This window comes from Eptesicus fuscus, chromosome 14 (assembly GCF_027574615.1).
Source record: "Eptesicus fuscus isolate TK198812 chromosome 14, DD_ASM_mEF_20220401, whole genome shotgun sequence".
In the NCBI taxonomy this organism is placed as follows: Eukaryota; Metazoa; Chordata; class Mammalia; order Chiroptera; family Vespertilionidae; genus Eptesicus; species Eptesicus fuscus.
This window is the reverse complement of record NC_072486.1, coordinates 54,535,412-54,552,101: the sequence shown is the minus strand read 5'-3', so window position 1 is coordinate 54,552,101 and position 16,690 is coordinate 54,535,412. Positions and strand designations below refer to the sequence as shown.

General features: G+C 41.0%; 1 protein-coding gene across 1 annotated transcript in view; it reads left to right on the top strand.

Moving 5' to 3' along the window:
• Positions 1–2,127, top strand: part of IFT56 (intraflagellar transport 56) — a 50,532-nt gene extending 48,405 nt beyond the window's left edge. Inside the window, exon 17 of the mRNA XM_008150482.3 lies at positions 373–2,127. Within this exon, the coding sequence (XP_008148704.2) occupies positions 373–484 (112 nt within the window). The 3' untranslated portion in view covers positions 485–2,127. The remainder of the gene's footprint in view (positions 1–372) is intronic.
• Positions 2,128–16,690: the final 14,563 nt, after the last annotated feature.

Sequence of the window (16,690 nt, the reverse complement as noted above, 5' to 3'; positions counted from 1 at the left end):
GCTAGAAGTGGAACCCAAGTCTGCCCCCAGCTCATTGATATACCCCCTTTCTACTCTGTCATGCAGAATAAGCACAAAAATGGAAATACTCATGTCTTATTAAGACAAAAAGATTAATACATATGTATAGATAGTATAAGTAAACAAGGAAAACTTGCGTTGGTGAAAAGGATATCATAGGATTTTCATTTTACTATGCCACCATAAGATAGAACACTAGGAAGTTTGTAATTGGTTTATGAATACACAGGGAAAGAGTCTGTTACCAAAAATGCCCTACTAGAAGTATATGAAGAACAGGTAAGCGTTTATTTTACCTGTTAGTATTCATTCTCTATTAAAACACTTTGTCCTTTCGAATTCTTTCCTCAGAGAGACCCTTCGAGAAGTGCTCCATCTATTGAGAAGCACAGGTAACACCCAAGTAGAGTACATCATCCGGATCATGAAGAAATGGGCCAAAGAGAACAGGGTGCCTGTCTGACATCCCTCCGGAGGCCTAGGGAACCAGTCACTGCCTTGACAGGAAATTGGGAATTATTTTCCTTGAGTTTAATGTAAGATGCAGGACTCTGTTTTATTGACGTTTTCCTTCCTTGTTCTTCAAGCCACAAGACCAGTGACTGCTTAGACTTGCCTCCAGGCTGAACCAAGTGCCATAGTCTGTGCTGTGGCCCCTGTGTGATCAGACCAGCAATAAGACTTTGAACTTATCCAGTGCCTTTCTTCCAAAAATACTCAGAATATTGTTATGTAATTTACTGACTTTAAGGAGAACAGCAAACTTTGTCCTTACATTAACATTCCATGGCGTTTTCTCCAAGCTGCAATAACAAATGTCATCAATGCTCAAGAGTCACCATCATTCTATTATCTTATTTTTAGTCATCTCTGTACACTATCCCTTGTTACTAGGGAATTCCATAAAGAGTTTTGTAATGCGTCTCTGAATCTTGGGAGAACAGAAGTTATAAATAGCTATATGATTCTAAGAATGTCAGTAAGAACCTTTATCCAAGTTGCCCGTTCATTAATAGATAATAGGCTTAGGAGTTAATCTTTCAGTAACTGAATTCTTGATGATAATAACATGTCACAGTGGAGTAACATTGCAGTTTTTTAAAAGGTGAGTACTATGAAAAAAATCTGTGTGGTACATTTAAGGAACTCTCATTTGTCATTTCTTCATTATATTTTAGGTAACAAAACAGATTAGGTTTTCCCTTCATGTATCTTGCTGAATAAACATCAATTTTGAAAGTAGGGCTGCAAAGGCTATGTGTATGCATTATGGCCATGTATTAATGTAATGGTGTAGAACTTGGGTGTGTAGAGCCCTATGAGGGATTTCCTAATGGCTGGGCTCTATCCTAAGTAATATCTCAGCCCCATGTTTCTGAGCTTTCGAAACATAATCCTATTATACAACTGAGCATTCTTAGGCTCACAAGCTATTTTCAGAAAATAGACCTGCATGTTTTTATGTACCAGATTACCTTTGTTTCTACACCATATTTTTTTCTTTGAGTTTAAGGCACCCAGTGTTACAGATGTAGAAAGTGCAGAGCCATCTGTATGGATGAAGAAGGTGTATAGACTAGAGATGGGAACATGGAAGGAGTCAAAGCAGCTAAGGAGAGATGATCCAAGACCTCAGATACTTCTGAACAGTTGCAAAGGTTCTTTCAGCTCTACTCAGGAAGATGACCGGTTTTCTTGTCTTTTATCTTAGACCCAGATCTAAGCAGTTCAGAGCACAAATCAAAAGAAACTGGCCTGAATAACTGAATTTTAGAAAACAAAGTTAAATCCTTTTTCATATGCTAAAACTTCTCTGTTTCCTCAATACGTTGTTCTACTTTTTCAATAATTAGTTCTCAGCAACCAACGTACTAGGTGCATCAGATCTGGGCAGAACCTGCTATAATTTTTAGAATCTTTCTTGTTATTCTTAAAAGATTAGGAAAGGTAATAGTGGAAAAAAGAAGAAACTCTTTGGTGGCTTTTGGCGATGAAATGTGCCTTTCAGTTAATTGCTGTTATTTTCAAATTCCCTGTATTTGAAAAGCTTTCCCACTGATGGTCATTTACTTTTAAATGAGCTTTTGTTGAATTTAATACTTCTCCCTGCGTTTTTCTGTCTTTTTTTTTGGGGGGGGGGGAGGTCAGATATTCCAAAAATAGCAATTCCCAGAATTTTAAACTAATTCTTAAAAAGTTTTTAATCTATAGAATTGAACAAAAACCAAACCAAACAAAAAACCATAAAGACTAGTTTAGGAAAGATACCATCCAGTTTCGCCATTCAGGATAGCTACTCTAAAAGGTCTTGGTATGGTCTCAAGACTGCAGAGTGGTTTGCACAACTGCTTTTCTCCATGTGACCATACAGGAGAAAGGAAGGTCCAGGCCTAGGAATGCTGTGTAACGTGTAAGGTTCATAGCATCTGAAAGGTTAGCATGGTTGTGGTGCACGGGCAGGCTAAATAGCCATCTCAGATGGTGGATAAAGAAGAATCGAATTTATTTAAGGAAAGGGGTTGGGGGGGTGGGGGTGGGATATCCCAAGAGAAGGCCTACACAGCACCAAGCCAAGGGACAATGGGGCAATGATGGCAGCACTCAGGAGCAGGAGTTTCATCCTTATATGCAGTCACTGGCGGGAAGCTCTTGTCGTCAGTGGGTTTGGGGACTGAATTGGTGGGCTTGGAATGCGGATGGAATGCAGGTGTGCGATCAAGTGTCTCCAGGACCCTTTCAGTTCCTTTTATGGTCTGATTCCTGGTGTCAAGCAAGTTTTTTTTTCCTCCCTGGTCTTTGTTCTCCTGTGGCAGGAAACTTACAAATGGCCTTTAAGGATCATATTGCCCTATAGTCCTAACAACATCTAGGTAGTATTTATAGTCTGCAGAAAATATTACTTGTAAATGTAAAAAAAATTTTTCAATGATTTTTGTACTTCAAAATAATTATTCTGTAACATATTAAAATTAAAGTTTATTATTTGGTTCTTATTATGATATTCTAAGTGTGGTGAGTGCGAGCCCTGGGTATGTCATGTGCTTTCTCCCCTTTCTTTCCTGACCTCAGAGTGAAGGGGAAAAAAAAAACAACGTTTGGGGCTCCACAAATTACACTTATAAGAGAGGAAAGTAGATACTCCCTAAGAATGCCTGTCCATTAAGGCTCATGGTTCCTGCTAAATCATATTGGATTTGGCTCTTTGCTGAGTTACAGCTCATCCCAGTGCATACGACACCACCTCACATAGAAAGCTCTCAAATACTTGTTGATTTAATAGTCATGCATATAGTAACTGGTAGAGCAGGGGACTTGTGACCTCATGTAATTTGGTTCCCATCTAATCATTGTTTGATCATGTGCTAAGCCAGTGGTCAGCAAACTTCTAGGAATATATTCCAAGAAACTAGGAACACAAGTCAGAAAGGATATATGCACCCCTATGTTCATAGCAGCACAAATAGCTAAGATTTGGAAACAGCCTAAGTGCCCATCAACAGATGAGTGGATTAAAAAACTTTGGTACATCTACACAATGGAATACTACGCTGCTGTAAAAAGGAAGGAACTCCTACCATTTGCAACAGCATGGATGGAACTGGAGAGCATTATGCTAAGTGAAGTAAGTCAGTCAAAGACAGATAAATAGCACATGATCTCACACATTTGTGGATTATAATGAACAACATAAACTGATGAACAAAAACAGATCCAGAGACAGAGAAGCATCGATCAGATGCTCAAACCTTGGAGGGAAGGTAGGGGAGGTTGGGGGTAGAGGGGAGAGATCAACCAAAGGATTTGTATGCATGCATATAAGCATAACCAATGGACACAGACAACAGGGGGTGAGGGTGAGGGCAGGATTGGGGGGGGGGGCGGGCAATGGGAGGATAAGCGCACATTTGTAATACCTTAATCAATAAAGGGGGGGGAGAAGATGTGGCTGTTGTCATCAGTAGGAACAAAGTCTTGAGAGGTAAAAGAAGGCACTGGAAATGATTGTATGCATGTAAATGGGGCACTGCCTGCCTTATTTGGGAGAAGCAGTCAGAATGGATCCTGAAATTCAACAGGTAGCAAGATGCTGAGGCTTCTGCCATGTGTACAACACATGCAACAGACATCCAAGTATACAGAAGCAAAGAGACTGCTTTCCTCTTCTTTGGCTTAGCACCTTGAAAAAGTTGCAAGCAGGTGGGCATTATATCACAACTAGAGGCCCAGTGCACGGAATTCATGCATGGGTAGGGTCCCTAGCAGCTGCCGGCCGGGGGGCACCTCCCTTTCCCCAGCTGCCAGCCACCACCACTGGCCCCACCCCCTGGTCGAACTCCCAGTTGAGGGGACAATTTGCATATTAGGCTTTTATTATATAGGATAATTTTATCTACTTTCTAATGGCAAAAATGAATTTGTTATTTACTAGTGTCTATATTTAGAACTGTCTCAATCTAACTTAGATGAATAGTCCTCTTTCTCTTTTTCATACTATAAAATACTTCTATTCTAAGGCTTACATATACACTGAGTGGCCAGATTATTATGATCTCTGAATGCATAATAATCTAGCCACTCAGTGTATATCCTATATAATAAAAGGCTAATATGCAAATTGTCCCCTCGACCAGGAGTTCGACCAGCAGGCAGGCTGGCCAACCACCCATGTCTCCTCCCCCTGGCCAGGCTGGCTGGACCCCACCCATGCACGAATTCATGCACCAGGGCTCATATATATATATATATGTATACACACACACACACACACACACACACACACTGAGTGGCCAGATTATTATGCATTCAGAGATCATAATAATCTGGCCACTCAGTGTATTTTATGATATGTTCAGACTGTATTTGGCCTATTCAGGGATGCTCTCAAAGCAGAACTAGAAGCTTGGTGATGTGCCTGTAACCCACCTTAACTGTGGACTGCAAGAATATGTGAAGAATACAAGACAGTACACAATACAACGCTATATGAATACAATAAGCTGATGTGTACACACTGAGTTGGTAGCCTATAGACAAGTTTGCACTTTTTCTTTGGCAACAAAACCCTTCCTTTAAATAAAATCTAAATGCCAGATACAACTAGGAACTGCCCTGTTGGTTAGAGCAAAGAGGAGGAAAGGAAGCAGACACAGCAGGTCCACCACTCAGGATGCCCCCTTGGGGCCACACAGTTTACAAACCTCAGATACAGGAAATAAATACTTGCTAGGTTATCCTCAGGTGAAAGAACAATGGGAAACTCAGGTTTGAGCATCCACAGCATAAACTGTGGATGCATTTTATCTAAATTGATTCATCATATTTTTTATATATTCATTCCTGTACTCATATATTAATTTGGTTAGTTACTTGTATTCCACTGTGTTCCAGAAGACATTTGAAATAATTTTCTAAAATATTGCCCTAACCGGTTTGGCTCAGTGGATAGAGCGTCGGTCTGTGGACTCAAGGGTCCCGGGTTCGGTTCCAGTCAGGAGCATGTACCTTGGTTGCGGGGACATCCCCAGTGGGGGGTGTGCAGGAGGCAGCTGATTGATGTTTCTCTCTCATCGACGTTTCTAGCTCTCTATCCCTCTCCCTTCCTCTCTGTAAAAATCAATAAAATATTTAAAAAAATAAAATATGGATAGAAGGCTTTTAAGAATTAAGGAAGTCACTAGTAAAGGTCATACACAAACATACACACCAGAATTACTAAAAATGGGCTAGAAATTCACCTTCAAGTTTCTAACCAATCAAATCAAAGAGTGAAACACAACCAGATACAAAATTCACTGTCTGTGTATGTGAATGAAGGCCCTAATGGGAAGAAAAACCTGGATTCTCATTGATCTCGGATTATTCATGGGTTTCTGAATTAGGTTTTCTGTACTGAAGCTTAGATACAACTATATGTGTAACAAAAATTTCAGGGAAATCTTACTGCCCTCTAAACATGTACAGGTCTTTCCTACTATTCAGTTAAATAAACATGTCCATCTATTTCTAATTTCCTCTATAAACATATAATTATACTCTTCTTTGCTAGTTTTTGACTGGAGTAGTTATTAATGTGGTAGAGTTGAGACAAGTCATTCAAGTTTTGTTTTTTTTAAATACATGTTTTTGCCCTAACTGGTTTGGTTCAGTGGATAGAGCATCAGTCTGTGGAATGAAAGGTCCCAGGTTCGATTCCGGTCAAGGGCATGTACCTTGGTTGCGGGCACATCCCCAGTAGGAGGGGTGCAGGAGGCAGCTGATCGATGTTTCTAGCTCTCTATCCCTCTCCCTTCCTCTCTGTAAAAAAATCAATAAAATACATTTATTAAAAAAAAAAAGATACATGTTTTTCTATTGATTTTAGAGAGGGTGGAGAGAAAGAAACATCAATTGGCTGCCTCCTGCACACCCCCTACTGGGTATTGAGGCCACAACCCTGGCATATGCCCTGACCAGAAATCGAAGCAGTGACCTTTCAGTGCATGGGAAAATGCTCAACCAAGTAAGCCACACTGGCCAGAACAAGTCATTCAAATTTTAAAAATTACAAGCGTATGCTAGGATGAAAATATAGGTAATATAGTGATCTAAAGAATAATGGCAAGGTACTATAAAAGCAATGAAATGCTGGGCTAGTATCGCTTATACATATACTGAGGAAAATCAGCAGTGTGAAGTAGGTTAAATAGAAAAGGCTAAATGGGGGCAGTGAATTGTAAGCTGAAACTTGAAGTACAAAATTTAACTAGGTAGAGAAGAAGCAGATGTCGGATGACCAGAACAGCATAAATGAAACTATAAATAATATATACAGATGTTTAACTTTAATTGTTCCTATATTTTATTTTCATACAGAGGTTAATTTGTTCTTTGAAAACCAGTATGGACCTATTTGCAAACTTGTAGTTTCAAACTATGACACAGAAATTGCACTCTTCAGTATGTCCAAGAGAGACTCCTGTTCATGTACACCAGGAGAGATGTACATGAATGATCTTCAGAGCACTCTCCCCCCGAAAAACCTGGATATGACTCAAATGCCCACTGACAGGGGAGTGGATAAATAAACTGTGGTATAGTCAGAATGGAATATTATACAAAATAAAATACATTTATAAAAAAATAAATAGCCCTAGCTGGTTTGGCTCAATGGATAGAGAGTCAGCCTGTGGACTGAAGGGTCCCAGGTTTGATTCTGGTCAAGGGCACATGCCTGGGTGGCGGGCTTGATCCCCAGTAGGGAGCGGGCAGGAGGCAGCCAATCAATGATTCTGTAAAAAAATCAATAAAATACCTTTATAAAAAAATAAAATTATTTAATTATTTAAAGAAAGGGTTTTGTTGAAATTTACGACAACATGAATGAAACTTAGCAATATATTGCTTACAGCAATATATTATAAGTTAAAGACAAATCAAACATAAATATGCAATCAAAGGGAAGCAGGAGAATTATGAACAAAGAGATTAGGATGATGGTTATCAGGAATGGACTGGGTTATAGAGTAGATAACACAGATTCAACCAAAAATTGATCCAACAGTATTGGGAGGATGTGGGCTGGAAAGTGCCCATGTTCCCGGGGCGGAGGGAGGTGAGAAATAGCTAGATCTTCATATTTCATTGCCCTATGGTGAAAAAAAAGTCTTCAATTTAGTTCTGAGAAGCAGAGGAGACCGAGCAAACCAAAGAATCACAGGGTCAAGCCATATTTGCAGGAAGCACTTAGCCCTGTAGCACAGAAGACACCACTGTGAACAGCTCCACAGGTGTGAATCAAAGGAGATGGCCAAGAGTAAACGCAAAACATGGAGTAAACGCAAAACCTGCAGGTGGGCACATGGCCCTGGGGGCCCCTGGCATGCATATTCACCAAAATGACTGGCCCAGGAAAACTCTTCTTCCTCAAAGATTAGTAACCAGAACAGCTAAGGGTCTATAGAAAATTAATGCAAGAGAAAAAAAGGAAGGAAGGAAGGAAGGAAGGAAGGAAGGAAGGAAGGAAGGAAGGAAGGAAGGAAAGAAGGAAGGCCAATGGTGGATGAAAATATCACTAGAAAATTGGTGATATGTATATGAAAGCTGTAACCAAATAAAAAATAGTAAAACTGTGCCCTGACTGGTTTGGCTCAGTGGATAGAGCGTCGGCCTGCGGACAGAAGGGTCCCAGGTTCGATTCCGGTCAAGGGCATGTACCTGGGTTGTGGGCATATCCCCAGTGGGGGGTGTGCAGGAGGCAGCTGATCGATGTTTCTCTCTCATCCATGTTTCTAACTCTCTCTCCCTCTCCCTTCCTCTCTGTAAAAAAGCAATAAAAATACATTTAAAAAAAATAGTAAAACTGACAGGAAGGTAGGAAAAAAGGTAGTTCATTTATATTTTATCTTTAAGGTATCTTTAAAGGTGATAAATAAGTATATGTATATTTTACAATATCAAGTCAATGTGTAGAAAAAGAGAAAATACATTTTATCATTTATTGATCATAGGATGGAATTATAGACATTGTCCAAAGAAAATGAGGATTAAGCACATTATAAAATCATCCCATTAGAACAAAATATAAGCCTTCCAAATTAACAGAAGTAACATACATAAAACAAAGCAAATTTCATTTGTGGGTTTTTAACAAAAAGGTTGAGAGGAGAAAATGTGACATAAGATAATGTGGCAGATCTATGCTCAGACATACCTCTCATGTCAAAAATGTAAATGGGCTTAACTCACCTATTAAATGAAAAAGATTGGCAGGTTGGATCACAAAGCAAAACCTAACTCTGTGCTGTTTACATATAAATGGTGACAATAAAAGATGGGCAATAGTACAATCAGGAAAATGCAAATAAAAAGAGAGCAGGTGTCACAATCAAACAAGGTTGAATCCAGGTCAAAATCATTAAGCAAGTCAAAGAAACACACTTTGAATGATAAAGGGTCCATTTCTCAATGGAGATATAACAGTTATGAACATGCATCAAAGGAAATAGCATCAATATTAAAAAAACAAAAAAGATAAGAGTTACGGTGACAGTAGGAGTAGATTACAGTTCATGACAGTTGAAATGGGAAAAAATGTAAGTGCATATAGGTAACTTAAATATCCCAACTACTAAGGAATATATTGTTAATATAGCTTATACCTTGAAAACAGAGAACAGACTTCCTTTTCAAGGATCCATAAAACATTCATTCAATAAAGATAGCTATGCCCTGGCCAGTGTGGCTTGGTTAGTTAGAGCATCATCCCATACACTGAAAGGTCACAGATTTGATTACAGGTCAGGGCACATACCCAGGTTGTGGGTTGGATCTCAGTCGGGAAGGCAACCAATTGATGTTTCTCTCTCTCTCCTCTCCCCCCTCATGCCTGCCTCTCTCTTGAGAATCAAAACATGCACAGTGAGGTAGGTAAACCTCTTCTGTTCCTAAAACTGGCCACAGTGTCTCTTCCCAAATTGCTTGTCAGTTTTGTGCATATACATGAAGATATTTTATGTATATATAAACAATATATTATTTCTCCCTTTTAACATAGTTCTTTCTCTTTTTACATAAATTGTAGTATACTAAATATTGTTCTGCATATTGCTTTTCTCACTTAAGGATAGAGGTTAGTGATAAAAATTTTAAGATTGCATAGAGCCCTAGTTGGTTTTGCTCAGTGGATAGAGCGTTGGCCTGTGGACCAAAGGGTCCCAGGTTCTATTCCAGATAAGGGCACGTACCTCAGTTGCAGGCTCCTCCCTGGCTTGAGACCTGGTCAAGGCGTGTGCAGGAGGCAACCAATCGATGTGTTTCTCTCACATGGATATTTCTATCTTTCCCTCTCTCTTCCACTCTCTCTAAAAATCAACGGAAAAATATTCTTGAGTGAGGATTAAAAAAAAAGTTTCCATAGAATTCCATTGTATGGATTGATTCATGAGAAATATACACCAAAATTATTTAAGTGAAATATATCAATTTGGCAAAGATAAAATAGTTTCGCCCTGGCTAGTATGGCTTAGTTGGTTGAGCATCATCCCATGCACCAAGAAGTCACCAGTTCACATGGCTGGCGTGGCTCAATGGTTGAGCGTCGACCTATGAACTTGGAGGTCACGGGTTCGATTTCTGGTCAGGGCATATGCCCGGGTTACGGGCTCAGTCCCCAGTGTGGGGCATGCAGTAGGCAGCCGATCAATTATTCTCTCTCATCATTGATGTTTCTATCTCTTTCTCCCTCTCCCTTCCTGTCTGAAATAAAATCAATAAAAAAAAAAAAGTCACCAGTTCGATTCCCAGGCAGGGCACATGCTCAGGTTGTAGGCTCAATGCCCAGTAGGGGGCATGCAGGAGGCATCCAATCAATGTTTCTCTCTTATCTATTTCTCTTTCTCTCTTTCTCTTCCTCTCGCTCTAAAAAAATCTAAAATATATATTTAAAAAAACATGTTGCCAATGTATCTATACTAATAATAGCCTAGGTCAGTGATAGCAAACCTATGACATGCGTGTCAGCGCTGACACGCGTGTCAGCGCTGACACGCGTAGCCATTTCTGATGACACGTGGCCGCTGAGGCAGCCTCATGCCGAGGATGAAACATTTGCTGCTCCTGAGGATGAAACATTTGCGAAATAATGTTTTTTTCCTCAAAGTGACACACTACCCTAGTTATGCTCAGTTTTTTGGCGAAGTTTGACACACCAAGCTCAAAAGGTTGCCCATCACTGGCCTAGGTGGTCATCATGCCCTCACGCATCATGCCCTAACATTGTCACAAGATGGCCGTCACAAGATGGCTGTCACAAGATGGCCGTCACAAGATGGCCACGTGCACAGCAGAGGCAGGGCCCGGTGGAGGAGATGGGTTGCAGCAGGGGAGGGCAGTTGTGGGCGATCAGGCCAGCATGGGAGCAGTTAGGCATCAATCAGGCCAGCAGGGGAGCAGTCAGGGGGTGATCAGGCAGGCAGGTAGGCGAGCAGTTAGGAGCCAGTGGCCCCGGATTGTGAGAGGGAAGTCTGACTGCCAGTTTAGACCTGATCCCCACAGTTGGACATCCCCTGAGGGGTCCCAGATTGGACAGGGTGCAGGGCTGGCTGAAGGACCGCCCTCCCCCCATGCATGAATTTTGTGCACCAGGCTTCTAGTAGAGCTATAGAGACTCTCATACATTGTTGGTGGAATAGAAATTGATACTTTCTATGGAAGGCAATTTATCAAAGTTAGAAATGTACATATTTTTATTATATTTTATTAATCTTTATTGTTGAAAGTATTACATAGGTCCTCCTTTTCCCCCCATAAACCTCTTCCAGCTGCTCCCATCCTCCCTGCCCCAGACCCTCATCACCCCATTGTCTGTGTCCACAGGTTATACATATATGCATACAAGTTCATTGGTTAATCTCTTCCCACCCACCCTTTTCTGCCTTCCCTCTGAGGTTCAACAGTTTCTGTTCATGCTTCTGGGTCTATTTTTGATTATCAGTTTATTTGATGCATTAGATTGCACATATGAGTAAGATCATGTGATACTTATCTTTCTCTGACTGGTTTATTTCGCTCAGCATAATACTCTCGAGGTCCATTCATGCTGTTGCAAATGGTAAGAGTTCTTTCTTTTTTATTGCCATGTAGTATTCCATTGTATAAATGTACCATAGTTTTTTATCGACTCATCTGCTGATGGGCACTTAGGCAGTTTCCAAGTCTTAGCTATTATAAATTGCGCTGCTATGAACATAAGGGGGTATGTATATATATATGTATATATATATATTATTATATAATTTTTTGGTGCATATATTCTTTCACATATTTTTTGATACAGCAATTGAGCCAGGTTTAACATATTTCATTTGCTGTTTTATTTCCCTTCCTGTGAACTATTTGTTGATACCTTTTTCCATTTTTACTAGTATACCAGTATTAGGTTATTATTGTTGTTTCTCCTTGATCTATAGGAATTCTTTATAAATTAGGGAAATTTACCCTTTGTGAAATGTGTTGCAATTTTTTTGTTTGTCATGTCTATTAGTTGAAAGACTATTTTCCTTTCATCAGAAATTTATTTTAAATAGTTGAAATTATAAAAAATACTTATAAATGCCTTCTCTAATGTGAGATTATTTAAAATCTCAGCTGATTTCTTCTAAAGTTTTTATGGTTTCATTTTTGACATTTAAAACTTTGATTCACTAGAAATTTATACTTTCTAGTGAATACAATTTTATTCATGTGATACAATTTTATTCATGTCCATATGCCTATGTAGTTAACTGCTTATTGAATAATTCATTCTTTCCTCACTGATAAATTATTGTAAGGGTATGTGCTGGAGGTGGGAGTGGCTGGGGAGAGGTCAATGGGGTAAAAAGAAGACATATGTAATACTTTATTTATTTTTTAATTTCTTTATTGATTAAGGTGTCACATATTTGTCTTCATCCCCCCATTCCCATCCCACACCCCTCCCCACGGATGCCCCAACCCCCTGTTGGATAGGCTCATATGCATGCACACAAGTCCTTTGGTTGATCTCTTCCCCCTCCCCCCACCCTCTCCTATCCTCCCTCTGAGGCCCGATAGTCCGATCGATGCCTCCTTGTTTCTGGTTCTGTTCTTGTTCATCAGTCTATGTTGTTCATTTCCCCTAGATGAGCGAGATCATGTGTCCCTAGAGATATAAGAACTGAATGTGAGACGAGCAATAATAGTTATGCTGACAGGCAAATGAATCAGTCTGTAGTGAGTTTCTTTCTGGACCAACAGTTCTTTAGAGACCCAATTTCAATGTCCACCAGTTCCTCATGTGTACATGTCAGCACTGACCCCTCAGCTCTGGATGGTGGACAAATGGTGGTAACGGAGGTCCGACTCCCTCTGGTTTGGTCTCGGCCGGACCCAGGGGCACGGCTTCACCCGGACTCAGGGGCGCGTGGCCTCACCCAGACCCAAGGGGCGCATGGCCTCACCCAGGCCCGGGACCCAGCCTCACCCGGATCCAGGGGCACATGGCCTTACCCGGACCTGGGGGCGCGTGGCCTCTCCCAGACCCAGGGGCGCGTGGCCTCACCCAGACCCAGGGGCGCGAGGCCTCACCCGGACCCGGCATATGTAATACTTTAAATAATAAAGAATTTAAATTTAAAAAAGGAAAGAAATTATTGTATATTCAACAAGAGAAAAACAGGGAATGGAAGAAGGACAAAAAGAAAAATAGACAATGATTATAAACAGGAAATTTACAAAAAGGAAATTTAAAAGACTAACAGACATATGAAAAAGATGTTCAAATTCCTTAGTCATCAGATAAATGCAAATTAAAATAATAATTGCCAAAAATTAATCTGGATTAGGTGGTGGCAATGCAGTGGAGGCAGGAAGTGATACAGGAATTCACATGCACTGCTTCAGCTATTCTGGAGAGCAGCCCCTTAATGTGTATGGGTATCTTAGGACCCAACAGTTCTAACCTAAGTATTTGTCCCAAATACATTTTCACACAGATCCAAAGGACACATGAATGAGTATGTTCATAGCTGCTCTGTGGTAGTGAGGGGGGAGCAGGAGGCAATTTGAGTGCCCATCACTAAATGAATAGACAAAACATACCATTGCAGATAACTACTCAAAAGTTATAAACCAGCCCAGCCAGGGTGTCTCAGTGGTTGAACATCGACCCATTAACCAAGAGGTTGTGGTTTGACTCCCTGTCAGGGCACAGGCCCGGGTTGCAGGCTCAATCCCCAGTAGGAGGTGTGTAGGAGGCAGCCGATCCATGTGTCTCTCTCATCGATGTTTGTATCTCCTTCTCCCTCTCCCTCTGAAATATATTTTAAAAATATATATGGTGTTCAAAGAAGCAGGCTCACACCAAGACACATCATAATTAAAATGCCAAGGGTTAAAGACAAAGAGAGAATCTTAAAAGCAGCAAGAGAAAAGCAGTTAGTTACCTACAAGGGAGCACCCATATGACTGTTAGCTAATTTCTCAACAGAAACTTTGCAGACCAGAGGGGAATGGCAAGAAATATTCAAAATGATGAAAAGCAAGGACCTACAATCAAGATTACTCTACCCAGCAAAGCTATCATTTAGAATTAAAGGTCAGATAAAGAGCTTCACAGACAAGAAAAAGCTAAAGGAGTCATCACCACCAAACCAGTATTACACGAAATGTTGAAGGGTATTCAGAAGAAGAAGGAAGAGGAGGAGGAGAAGGAGGAGGGGAAGAAGGGAGAACAAGAAAGGGGAAAAAGAAAGGGAAGAAGAAAGAGGAAGAAAAAGGGGGAAGAGGAAAGGGGAAGAAGAAAGGGGAAGAAAAAGGGGAAGAAGAAAGAGGAAGAAGACGGGGGAAGAAGAAAGTAGAAGAAGAAAGAGGAAGGAGAAAGGGGAAGAATAAGGGAAAAGAAGAAAGGGGAAGAAGAAAGGGGAAGGAGAAAGGGGAAAGAGAAAGGGGAAGAAAGGGGAAGGAGAAAGGGGAAAGAGAAAGGGGAAGAAGAAAGGGGAAGGAGAAAGGGGAAGGAGAAAGGGGAAGAAGAAGGGGGAAGGAGAAAGGGGAAAGAGAAAGGGGAAGAAGAAAGAGGAAGGAGAAAGGGGAAGAATAAGGGAAAAGAAGAAAGGGGAAGAAGAAAGGGGAAGGAGAAAGGGGAAAGAGAAAGGGGAAGAAGAAAGGGGAAGGAGAAAGGGGAAAGAGAAAGGGGAAGAAGAAAGGGGAAGGAGAAAGGGGAAGGAGAAAGGGGAAGAATAAGGGAAAAGGAGAAGAGGGAAGGAGAAAGGGGAAGGAGAAGGGGGAAGGAGAAAGGGGAAGGAGAAGAGGGAAGGAGAAAGGGGAAGAAGAAGGGGGAAGGAGAAAGGGGAAGAAGAAGGGGGAAGGAGAAGGGGGAAGGAGAAGGGGGAAGGAGAAAGGAGAAGAAGAAGGGAAAAGAAAGGGGAAGGAGAAAGGGGAAGAAGAAGGGAAAAAAGGAAAAGGAAAAGGGAGAAGAAAGGGGAAGGAGAAAGGGGAAGAAGGGGGAAGGAGAAAGGGGAAGGAGAAGGGGAAGGAGAAAGGGGAAGGAGAAAGGGGAAGAAGAAGGGGGAAGGAGAAAGGGGAAGGAGAAAGGGGAAGGAGAAAGGGGGAAGGAGAAAGGGGAAGGAGAAGGGGGAAGGAGAAGGGGGAAGGAGAAAGGGGAAGGAGAAAGGGGAAGGAGAAAGGGGAAGGAGAAGGGGGAAGGAGAAGGGGGAAGGAGAAGGGGGAAGGAGAAAGGGGAAGGAGAAGGGGGAAGGAGAAAGGGGAAGGAGAAGGGGGAAGGAGAAGGGGGAAGGAGAGGGGGAAGGAGAAAGGAAAAGGAGAAGGGGGAAGAAGAAGGAGGAAGAAGAGAAAAAAAGAGATAAAATATGAATAATAAAATGGCAATAAATACATATCTCTCAACAATTGAATCTAAACATAAAAATAAACAAACAAGGAATCTAAATGAACAAAATAAACCAATGAATAAAATACAATCAGGGGCATTGAAACATGGAACAGACTGAGGAATCTCAGAGGGAAAGAGGGTTGGGTGGGAAGAGATTAACCAAAGATCTTATATGCATGTATGCATTACCTATGGACACAGACAATAGTGGTAAAGGCCTGGGGCGGGGCAGAAACCAGGTGGAGGGGGGCAATGGGAGAAAAATGGGGGACATCTGTAATACTCTCAACAATAAAGATTTAGAAAATATATGGTAAAAAAGGAAACAAAATGAGATATATAACATTGAATTTACAAATTAATAATATATGCATGCAAAATAATACACATATTTACAAGCTCCCACCCAAAGAAAAGTTAAACTTTAGAATTTCTGTTGGAGGTACAGGATGATAAGAAAAATTTCAGAGAGAGGGAGAGAAAGGAAAGAGATATTGAGAAGGGCCTTGCATAGACCAATGAGGATAATGTGCCACAAACTAAAAAAGCCCCTCAAAGTCACTAATAATTTCCATTTGCCAAATTCAGGAATCATCTCCCTGTCCTGGAGACCTGGCCCCTACCTCTTGCTGGGATTTATCTCCTTTATCTCTCCCCTATTTGTCCGCTGTGCTCCAGCCATTCTGACCTTTCTTCCAATCCTTCAAGGTCACGCCCTCTGCAGACCTTACCTTTGCATTTCTTTCTATGTGGTACGCTCCTTTATCATCCTCTCAAGACATTCTGTGTTAAATATGCCTTCCTCAGAGAAGATTAGCTAAGAAGTCATGAACTGTATTCCATACTATATATTAATGTTGATTCTGTTTGTCTCTGACATTGCCAAAAGTTTTTCCTAACTTTTAACTCCAGAGGGCAAACCATCTTACTTTGCAGATAAGTTGCAGCTAGGACAAAGAGTGATATAATACTATAAAAGTGTTTTAGAAGTAGTAATATCGCTCCATTGCAAGACTGGAGGAAGAGACTGAAGACAGAAAGGTGACAAAAATGCGACTCTAATGCAGAATCAGAAGAGGAGCCAAGGGAAAGAAGACACTGGAGGTAAAACAGAGTGCCGAGGGGAAAATGGCAGCATTTTAGAGCTGGGAGGGACCTCTGGAATCATCTTCAGGGAACGTACTAGGAGAGCAAAAAAAAAGTAACTACTCAGAATTCGTCTGTGACGTCACACGACTCAGAGCATCGTCAATGGGTGACATTGTTCTTATCCGGTTAATGGAA